The 11,209-nt window shown below is 37.0% G+C and overlaps 1 protein-coding gene across 1 annotated transcript in view; it reads left to right on the top strand.

Moving 5' to 3' along the window:
* LOC107568401 (ubiquitin carboxyl-terminal hydrolase 7) overlaps positions 1 to 11,209 on the top strand; it is a 41,361-nt gene that overhangs the window by 15,658 nt on the left and 14,494 nt on the right. Inside the window, exons 8-23 of the mRNA XM_016254379.1 lie at positions 1,291 to 1,345; positions 2,223 to 2,303; positions 2,393 to 2,483; positions 2,711 to 2,793; positions 3,183 to 3,292; positions 3,697 to 3,896; positions 7,231 to 7,298; positions 7,940 to 8,040; positions 8,130 to 8,283; positions 8,370 to 8,437; positions 8,522 to 8,630; positions 8,737 to 8,814; positions 8,948 to 9,048; positions 9,936 to 10,035; positions 10,205 to 10,324; positions 10,458 to 10,529. Coding sequence (XP_016109865.1) covers positions 1,291 to 1,345; positions 2,223 to 2,303; positions 2,393 to 2,483; positions 2,711 to 2,793; positions 3,183 to 3,292; positions 3,697 to 3,896; positions 7,231 to 7,298; positions 7,940 to 8,040; positions 8,130 to 8,283; positions 8,370 to 8,437; positions 8,522 to 8,630; positions 8,737 to 8,814; positions 8,948 to 9,048; positions 9,936 to 10,035; positions 10,205 to 10,324; positions 10,458 to 10,529 — 1,591 coding nt within the window. The remainder of the gene's footprint in view (positions 1 to 1,290; positions 1,346 to 2,222; positions 2,304 to 2,392; positions 2,484 to 2,710; positions 2,794 to 3,182; positions 3,293 to 3,696; positions 3,897 to 7,230; positions 7,299 to 7,939; positions 8,041 to 8,129; positions 8,284 to 8,369; positions 8,438 to 8,521; positions 8,631 to 8,736; positions 8,815 to 8,947; positions 9,049 to 9,935; positions 10,036 to 10,204; positions 10,325 to 10,457; positions 10,530 to 11,209) is intronic.

Here is an 11,209-nt window from a genome sequence, read left to right on the forward strand (position 1 = left end):
GGGCGGGGAGCAGCAGCTCATTTGCGTTTAAAGAGGGAGGCCCGAAAAACAGCGTGTTTCTGCTTCCACTCAAAATAGGCATTTTCAAAATGATACCCGATAATAAATGATCTGTGGAGTATTTTGAGCTGAAACTTCAAAGACACATTCTGGGGACACCAGAGACTTATATTACATATTGTAAAAAGGGGCATAATATGTCTCCTTTAAATTAGGAGGACAAGCGCTCCTAATTACAAGAAAACACTGCTCTTAAACTGGGTGTGTGACAGGTGTGGCAGTGGAATGGGGTTTGGCTGAGGAAAAATTGTCAAAATATTTTTTTTTGCTTTAACCCCTGTTAGTGTCACATGATCCCTCAGAAGTCATTGTAATATTGCTAATTTGGTGCTCAAGATACATTTGTTGTTGTTGAAAACAGTCGTCTTTGTGAATACATTCTTTTAGAGCAAAGTCCAATAGAACAGCTTTTATTTGAAATGTATGTTTTAAAACAAATCTTTACTGTCACTTTTGATCAGTTTAATGTGTCCTTGCTTAAAAGTATTAATTACTTTTTTGTTTTTATAAAAAAGCTGTCAACTTTTGAATGGTAGTATGTAGAAAATGTTTTCGCATGTGCTTTTGTGACGTTAGTCTACTTTTCAAGTTGACTATGTAAGCTGTAGGTCAATGCAAGTTGTTTTAATTTTACTTTTTTTCTCTCTTTTGTAATATAAATTTTGTTGCATATTGTTCATTATATAATATTTTAGTTTTCAGAAGAAAAGTAAAGGTTATTGCTGTGCATTGATCAGAACCTGCTTTGTTTTGCTTTCTAGGCGGTTTATATGATGCCTACTGAGGGAGATGATTCCTCTAAAAGCGTTCCCCTCGCCCTGCAGAGGGTGTTCTATGAGCTCCAACACAGTGATAAGCCTGTTGGGACAAAGAAGCTGACGAAGTCTTTTGGGTAGGTTTTGTTTTGAATGTTCAGTTTACAAGCAATATGAATCAGGCACTGACACATGACCCGTCTGCCAGTTGACATTCTTGTGCGAGATGTGAAATGTGAGTTTCATGTTGTTCCTTGTCATTAAATGTTTTGTGATCAGTTGTTGATATTCTGTTTAATTTTTCTGTTTAATAGTTTAATTAAGGGGCATTTGACCTAAATGTTATGCTGGCAGATCAGAGACTTGAGTTTAATTTTGGGTGCTAATGCCATTGTATAAATATTCATAGTCAGTCATGTGACTGTTTGTTTACCCTTTTTTTTATATATTTTGAAATGTGTGTCTGTTTCCGCAGATGGGAGACTCTAGACAGTTTCATGCAGCATGATGTACAGGAACTGTGCCGAGTGGTGAGTAGCCTGATCTCCATGGATCCCCTTGGATCCTTCTCTTTTAAAGGGGTCATATGATGCGATTTCAATTTTTCCTTTCTCTTTGGAGTGTTACAAGCTCTTGGTGCATAAAGAAGATCTGTAAAGTTGCAAAGACTAAAGTCTCAAATCCAAAGAGATATTCTTTATAACAGCTAAGAGTTAACTACGCCTACCTAAAACGGCTCGTTCTAACACGCCCCCACATAACTACGTCACTATGTGGGAAGATTTGCATAACGCCACCCAAATGTTCACGCAAAGAAAGAAGGCGTAACTTTTATTCTCACTGTAGTATTGTTGCCGCTGCCGCCATGTCATAAAAACGCTGTGTGTTTCGTTGTGAAAGCGAAACTACTTTGTTTGGCCTTCCAAATGAGGACGATATCGCTTCATCATGCCTAGAGCTGACCTGTGCTGGTCGCTGAGGGAATACATCAACTTAGTGCTGTGGATCGCCGGATCGGCTTTCACTGTGGACGAAGCGTAGTCCATCCCGGGTTCGTCACATGTGGTTGCCAATCCGCGGCCAATCACAATGCACTGGATAGCTGGCCAATCACAGCACACCTCGCTTTTCAGAGCGATGAGCTTTGTAAAAATCAACGTGTTTCAGTAAGGCGGGGCATAGAGGAGAAACAATAATGTACATTATGTGGAAAATAATGTTATTTTTATTTTATTTTTTTACTTTAAATCGCATAAACACATTTCATTACACCAAATACACAAAATAATGTTCTTTTTATCAGCATCATATGACCCCTTTAACTCATTGATCAATTGAGGGGATTAGTCATGCCAGATTAGATGAACGTGATTTGGGTCCGACCATTGTATGATTTTCCATTTTTAGCTGTTGGACAATGTGGAGAACAAGATGAAAGGAACTTGTGTGGAGGGCACAATCCCAAAGCTCTTCCGAGGGAAGATGGTGGTAAGTCACCCAGACTCTCTCTGTGGTTTTGCTCTATGTCTGATTCATTTATTCAGCCTCACCACATTTGGGTGTTTTCTCCATTTCAGTCCTACATCCAGTGTAAGCATGTGGACTATCGGTCAGAAAGAATAGAGGATTACTACGACATCCAACTCAGCATAAAAGGAAAGAAAAACAGTAAGTGTGGCTTTCTCTGATCTTCTGTCTTGCTGTCCTCCCTTCTGTTCCAGGAAGGCCTTTATTCTAGTGTGGTCTGGAAATGAATACATTTTCCGACATCTCGTAACTGAGTTCCAGGACAAAATCAACACATTCCAATACCATTTCATAATGTTGTGTAGGACTGCACACAGTATCTGCTGTACTTGTGTTGAGGTTACTAATGCACCTTCTTTGCCCTGCAGTCTTTGAGTCATTCAAGGATTATGTGGCAGTGGAACAGCTGGATGGGGATAACAAATATGATGCAGGGGAGCATGGTCTACAGGTGAGGAGTTTGCATACATCACCCTCCAATACTAACCAACCCTAAAAGTGCAGTCACATTTACCTTAGTCATCTCAAAAGATGCTGGAATTTCATGTGAGGGACACAAGGTGAAAATGTGCATTGCACATGGGATTCAAATTTGTTGAACTTTTAACATGCGAATATGCAGCGTTTACCAATATAAAGCAGCTATTAAAAGTGATATCTAAGTGGTGCATTGATAAACCATTGACAACAGACCAACTTAACAAAAATTAGCTGAAGTCTTGCTGATGTGACTGCGCCTTAACTCTATACAATAATTTATATCATCTTGTTGTGCCTGATACATATTTTAATTTACTGTACTGGAGTTTTGACTTTATTTCTGGTTCATTTGTCTTTTAGGAAGCAGAGAAGGGTGTAAAGTTCCTGACCTTCCCTCCTATTCTGCACCTACAGCTCATGAGGTTCATGTACGACCCTCAGACTGACCAAAATATTAAGATAAATGACAGGTAAATTCGCCCTTCCCCAATGTGTGTTGTAGGTGTAAAAATTTTCTAATCTGGGTGTAATATCTGCTGTTTTACATCACAAATGTGTTTGTGATGTAATGAGTCACACTAATATTTCTTTTGAAGTAAATTCTGTGATTGCTGAAACGAGCATTGTGATGTATGGGTGGTCTGAATAAATATGTGCCATGCAGAGAGGGAGATTACGCTCTTAAAATATCTTTGAGAGTGACTCATCTAAATGTTGTTTGTCGACTGAACACTTACTTGAATATGGACTTGAGGGTGCATTTTAAGATACACTCTCTCCTGTAATCTTTCTGGCATAATCTCTTGCTCACTTTTACTCATATGATGTTAGAGGAATGGAGGCTGAGCCTGATACTTGATGTTGTGCCCCACAGGTTTGAATTCCCAGAGCAGTTACCTCTGGATGAGTTTCTGCAGAAGCCAGATGTTAAAGACCCAGCCAACTACATTCTTCACGCTGTGTTGGTGCACAGCGGAGACAACCACGGGGGCCACTACGTCGTCTACCTTAATCCTAAAGGAGACGGCAAAGTGAGTGTCACCGCACCAATAGTGAGAACCTTTCATTTCAGGGGTCTCTAGTTTTATTTGTTGGTGGTTAACGGGGTTGGCTTTGTGGGTGGCTTGTGGTTGCATGGAATGTTGTCAATATTGTTAAAGTAAAACCTTAAAGCATTGGAGGGCTCCAGACTGAGACTGCATTTTGGTGTTTTCTGCATATTAAGCGTAAATGTATCAAGCAGTGACTGTTTTCCTTGAAAATTATAAGGAATGTTTCCTAAGCACTAAATCAGCATATCAGAATGTTTTCTGAAGGATCATGTGACCATGAATACTGGAGTAATGGCTGCTTTGTCATCACAGGAATAAATTACATTTTAAAATATATTCAAATAGAAAACCGTAAATTATAATGATACAAATATTATCATATTACCCATATTACTTTTTTTAACTGCTTTTTTAATCCAATAAATGCAGACTTGGGGAGCATAAGAGACTAGGGATATGCCGGTATCAAATTTTCATGTTGCGATTAATTGCTAATGCTTTTATCACAGTATACGGTATTGTCACGATATTGACATTGTTTTTTTTTTTAAGTGCAGTCATAATACAGTATAACAGGTTTAATAACTTTTTTCTTGTAATAAAAATAACTGAACATTTAAATGCAATAAAGCAATACAGAAAAATTTATGTCACAAATGACGGCGCTGTCGACCGGCTTACGTCACTTCTTAGTACACACTCTCGGTGCTAATGCAACCCTTTAAATGGTACTGGGAAATAGTTCGTGCAAAATCGTCCCAGTACTTTAGTACCGTACATTTAGATCTGGAACTAAAGCAGTGTGAAAGGGCTTAATAAGACCTCATTAGTTAACCTTAGTTAATGCATTAACATTCACAATGAGCAATAGCTACATTTGCTACAGAAGTTATTAAAGGTCCCATGGCATGAAAATTTTACTTTTGAGGTTTTTTAACATTTAATATGAGTTCCCCTAGCCTGCCTATGGTCCCCCAGTGGCTAGAAATGGCGATAGGTGTAAACCGAGCCCTGGGTATCCTGCTTCGCCTTTGAGAAAATGTAAGCTCAGATGGCCCAATCTGGAAGCTTCCCTTTATGTCGTCATACAGGGAAAGGTTACCTCCCCTTTCTCTGCTTTGCCCGCCCAGAGAATTTGGCCCACCCATGAGAAAATTAGCTACTACCGTGCGAGGCGAGCGCAATATTTTTTTTCCCTCGAGAGACATCATGGCTTGCAAACGAGCGACGCACCTTGCCCTGCCTCTCTCCTCCTCATTAGCATTTAAAGCTACAGACACAGAAATGGCACGTCCTAAGGAAAGCTCATTGTGGGACTGGCTCGTTGTGGCTGAAATTCTGCACCAAGGCTGAATTTCGGGAAAGAGACTTCAGATACAGTACTAGGGACCACTTAGGCCTATATAAAAGCATCCAAAAAGCAGCATGTCATGGGACCTTTAATCTTTATTATTTAATGAGCTAGCATGAACTAAGACTTGTATTTTTTTAACACAGTTGCAACTTTAGATTTTAACAACCTGTTATTAAATATTGGAATACCTAAGATTAATGAATGGTCAGAAGAATTTTTCTTTGGCAGTTTGTTAACTAATGAATTAACTAATGTTAACTAATGAAGCCCTAATGTAAAGTGTGACCGAACAATAAAGAATCAAAACATTTTCAAACAATATCTAGGGCATGTTGGAGTCCAGATTAAAATGTGATGAACATCATAGCAAATACACAAATCTAAATGTCTGTTTAAATAATTTAAACATGATTCAGAAACAGAAAGTAGTGCAGCTGCTTTGTTGACAGGGTTTCCGGGGTAACGGCTGCATTTAAATGAATTATTATTATTATTTCTGCAGTTTAGCGCCATCTGCTGTCAGAGAGTGAAAGTGCACGTTCATCCAGTCCAAATCTGATTTTTGTTCATTTATTTGGAATGAATTCAATCATATTTAGATTTTTACTAGTATGTTTCAAACTACATTCATATTGTTTGAAATCCTGTTCAAATCGCATTTTTGTACATTTTGTTTGTCTGACCGCTCCGATAAAATGTAGCTTTGTTGCTTTCTCACACCACATAAAATGTAAAAGCATCAGACGTTGTTTGTAGACAACAACATTTTCGATATTAATCAATTCTCATTTTTACAGAACGATATCGATTCTTAAATCCTGAGAATCGATTAGTCTAGTCTGGTTTCAGTTAATGGACGGAACATTGAAGGGCACTTCCCATCCAATAAATCGCAATAAGCATTGTGCTTTGGTACTTTTAATATGAAACAAAGTCTCAGATTTCAAATTATGTTAATTGTATTGCAGTATTCAAACAATAAATGCCGTTTTGGCACTGTTTAATGTGGAGTGACAGATCGCTGTAGCGCCTCAGTTCAACAGATGCAGCAGCGCGAGGTGCACGTGAACTGATCATCTCCTCCACATTAATACCAGTTTCAGCACAAAATAAACATGACTAAACATTGGAAGGTAAGTTAAAAGAAAGAATACAACTTTACAAGCCTTATCCTGTCTCATGTAATCGCTCAGTGTTTCAGCTGCGCAAAGATGCCAATATAATGGCTTGTAAACAATGTCACGTAACGTCACATTTACCTCCGAAAAACATATTTGGTGACCATAAACTCATTAGTCTGATAGAAAAATAAACTGTAGAGAGGGGCATTTTGCTAAATATATGCACCATATAACATTCATTATGAATTTTACTGTTCTTCAATGTTTAATTTATGTTTGAATAAATCCATCAAGGTTTTTTTTTGACAGCCACCATTGTTTATATTTATATAAAAAAAATAAAAAAATAAAATTAATGGAAGTGAATGAATGTAATTGTAACTTTATTATTTAAAAAACTTCATTAAGTGTAATTAACAAATCAGTAAATTTGAGCCCCTACCAAGTATTGAGTACATGTACAGTAAATGAACATACTTTCCAGAAGGCCAACAATTCACTAAAAATTGTTTTTTTTATTGGTCTTATGAAGTATTCTAATTTGTTGAGATGGTGAATTGGTGGGTTTTTGTTAAATGTGAACCAAAATCATCACAATTAAAAGAACCAAAGACTTAAACTACTTCAGTATGTGCGCACGAGTTTCACAATTTGAGTCTAATTGCTGAAATAAATGAACTTTTCCACGACGTTCTAATTTGAGATGCACCTGTACTGTACCTGATATCCAAAATAATCGATATCGAATCGAATTGGTAATCGAATTGTGAGTATTCAAAGCTATGTCTAATAGAATTGTTCTCATGAAGTTTGTCAAGATCTAATTAAACTGATGTCGATCCTTTCTGATGCTTACTTTGTTCTAACCCTGACCCAAACAGGAGGCTTGCTGCCCATTATGTGTGAAAGAGCAGGGTTTCAGCAGGGAACTAGCCTTATCCTCTATGAGGTAAGACTTGGTTAACACTGAATTCCCAATTATACATTTATCATTTTGTATAGAAAGTGATTAGTAGAGATGCATGTAATAAAATGTACAATTGGCCCGTGTAATGTTATATTAAAAAAGAAATTAATAAAATAAAAACAGAAAATTTTTGAATAAATAAAATAAAACTAGTTTGTCTGCTGCAAGTCAATTCAAGCATTAGAACACACTGATGTTCTAATGGTTGAATTGAATTGCAGCAGACAAACTAGTTTTCTTTTATTTATTCAATGTTCTTTTTTATTTTATTAATTTATTTTTTATATACACTACTTTTCAGAAATGAATTATTAAAGGGATTAATTCTTTTATTTTAGCAAGGGCGCATTAAATTGATCAAAATTGACTTGTAAATGTCTTCACTATTTCAAATCATTGCTGTTCTTTTATTCTTTCTATTCATCAAAGAGTCCACAAAAATATTAAGCATCACAATGGTTTTCAACATTTATAATGAAAACGTTTATTTACATTCTAAAAATGTACAAATGAAACTTTTGAGTGTTGGTTTATTTCGTGCGTTCGTAATGGTTAGTGTAAATGTGTTCTGTCAGCGTTGCGTAGGAACATATCACTAAAACATGATGCATTCTGTGTTACAGGAAGTTAAACCGAATTTAACAGAGCGAATACAAGACTATGATGTCTCCCTGGACAAGGCTCTGGATGAGCTAATGGATGGAGACATAATTGTGTTCCAGAAGTAAGTATTCGTTGTCTTCATTCCAAAGTCATTTTACATGGCTTAACAGGGCTTTGAAATTGATTGTTCTTTTGTTGTATCGCCACCAGGGATGATCCTGAAAATGAAACCAGTGAGCTGCCTACTGCAAAAGACTACTTCAGAGACTTGTACCACCGTGTAGATGTCATCTTCTGTGACAAGACCATTCACAATGACCCAGGCTTTGTTGTGACACTGTCAAACCGAATGAACTACTTCCAGGTTCGTTTTTTTAAAAGTAGATCAGAATGTGCCAGTAGCATGAAAAAGAGCCTCTTAGAAAAATAATCTCATATTTAATTTTTCAGGTGGCAAAGACTGTTGCGCAGAGGTTAAATACTGACCCCATGCTCCTACAGTTCTTCAAGTCACAGGGGTACGTCTTTTGATTTTCAATTTGGTGTGGCTTCTTTCCCCCATGTTTTCATCCATAAACCTTCCTTTTTATTCTTCCTCTCAGGTACAGAGACGGCCCTGGCAACCCACTCAGGCACAACTATGAAGGCACTCTCAGAGACCTGCTGCAGTTTTTCAAGCCCCGGCAGCCTAAGAAGCTCTACTACCAGCAGGTGAGAGGTCTTATCTTCCACTTGGCGCTCCTCTTAGGGAATATGAGATCTTCTAAGCCGTTACGTTCCGGGCATCTGATTTATTAATGGTTTTGCTTCCCCACAGCTCAAGATGAAGATCACAGACTTTGAGAACAGGAGGAGTTTCAAAGCCATTTGGCTCAACAGTATGTTTCGAGAGGAGGTAAGAAGTTGCTGCAATGATTCTACACTGAATATACCGTCATGCCAGCCAGCCCTTATCATTTGCAATAATGTGTGTTTCCACTATGTTCTGCACACTTGTCATTGTGAATATTTTCTCTCCCTCACGTTAGGAGATCACACTATACCCTGACAAGCATGGCTGTGTTCGGGATCTTCTGGAGGAATGTAAAAAGGCAGTGGAGCTGTCCGACAAAGGCTCAGAGAAGCTGAGGTCTGTGTGTTCTCAATTCAGTGCACTTTTCGTTAATCAGGGATTTCTGTTTCAAGTCTGTATTGTTATTCCGTGTCTGCTCTGAGAGGTCTTTAAGGGACTTTCCATGAGTGCGGTAAAAATGTGTCATGAGTTTTTCTAGTTTTTGCCTTCAACAAATGGATCTTTATTAAATTATTACTTTGTTCTATTCGTTATGTGATGTTGAAATGATTTAAAACCCTGGTTTGTGTTATAATTTTTGTAGTCATTTAAAAGATATGAGGTGTTTTTTTTTGTTTTACAGTAAAACAGTATTGTGAAATGTAATTACAATTTAAAATAAATGTTGTGTATTAATGTATTTTTTCCCCTGTGGTGGCAAAATATTCATCACATCATCCCTCATAAATCATTTTAATATGCTGATTTGGTGTTAAAACATTTGAAATTCAGTGTTGAAAGCATTTTTTGCGCAAACTAATTCATTTGTTTTTATTCTTTGAATAGAAGGTTCAAAAGAATAGCATTTATTTTAAACTCACTTTTGAACAATTTCATAACAAAAATCTTACTGACCCCAAACTTTTGAACGGTAGTGTGCATGTACCTAGTGGTGCATAAAACACTTCCCGTAAATCTTTTCAGCGTTTTTTCCCCCCTTACTATAAAGTACAGAGACATTGTAATTGTTCAATTTATAGTTAATCCAACATACCTAATGTTCTTAAAAAGATGTCTTGTTTTTATGACATGTTGCATGAGAAAGGAAAACAGATATATCAACCAGTCGTGCATTAATAACTCATTGATGCTGCCGCTATCCATTATACGAGTCACTCTAATTCTGATCCCTTTCACTGGTCACTGCTAATATTAACAGTGTCCTTTTTTTGCCCTCTCTGTAGGCTGTTAGAAATTGTCAGCTACAAAATTATTGGGGTTCACCAGGAAGATGAATTGCTAGAATGTTTATCTCCAGCAGCCAGTCGAACGTTCAGAATAGAGGTAAGGAAGCGCTGATACACGCCAACCCTCAAAGCCCATCATTCACTGATGTGCACAACAAAGGACCTGTTCCCTTGTAAAGCCTCTTAAAATGATTCATCGTCGGAGATGCCACTTTTATTTGTGAATGCTGTTCCCCTGGAAACAAGTTCCGTTTCTTTCATGGCAGGAAATCCCTCTCGACCAGGTGGACCTGGACAAGGAGAATGAAATGCTGATTCCAGTTGCACATTTCCACAAGGAAGTCTTTGGGACATTCGGAATTCCCTTTTTGCTCAAGATCCGTCAGGTGTGTTAGCTGAGTGCATGTGTAGGCGGGCAGCTGCCGCTTTCTTTTGCCGTGTAGGTGGATGGCTGTCATTTGTTCAGTTTATATGCGTTATGTGTCGTGTCCGTTTTAATGTGTGCATTTACTGTGGCAGGGGGAACCCTTCAGAGAAGTGATGAAGAGAATTCAGAGCATGCTTGACATTCAGGAGAAAGAGTTTGAGAAGGTAAGAAGCTGTGCAAGTGTCAAATGTAATCCCAGTTAGTGGATTTTTTTATTTTTAGTGGAAATATTTTGCACATTAACCCTTAAACGCACAACTCTAGTCACTGTTGTCCAAAGGTTTTACTGTGCAACAATATTGAATTTCTCATGCCATGTAATTCTTCTTGGCTTCATAATGTGGTATTGTCTTATAAACAATGATAGGGAAGCATCAATCATAAACTACCTTGGACTTTAAAGAATGAATAAGTAACATCTTTGAGACTTGACATGGCTTAACAATTCCCTGCTTGGCAAGTGCATAATCAAATATTAGTGTAGCTTGATGATGCATCCAAAATATTTTAATGACTGATTAAAATGATTGTTTTTTTTAGTTATGTAGGATGTCCTTTTCAGAAGTTGCGTAGGATACACTCGTGTGATTTATTTATATATATATATATATATATAATTTTTATTTATTTTTTCTGACATTTGTATGTTACTTAAATTATATTGTTTATATCCATAAATACAGGATAAAATGACCTTACGAAAATACATTTATATCATGTCATTTAATGGAAATATTACAGTGCTTTGACTATTTAATGCCTGAATATTATATATATATATATATATATATATATATATATATATATATATATATATATATATATTTGGTTTTTTTATCTATAT

Source organism: Sinocyclocheilus grahami, unplaced genomic scaffold (genome assembly GCF_001515645.1).
Source record: "Sinocyclocheilus grahami isolate Dianchi unplaced genomic scaffold, SAMN03320097.WGS_v1.1 scaffold27.1, whole genome shotgun sequence".
NCBI lineage: Eukaryota > Metazoa > Chordata > Actinopteri > Cypriniformes > Cyprinidae > Sinocyclocheilus > Sinocyclocheilus grahami.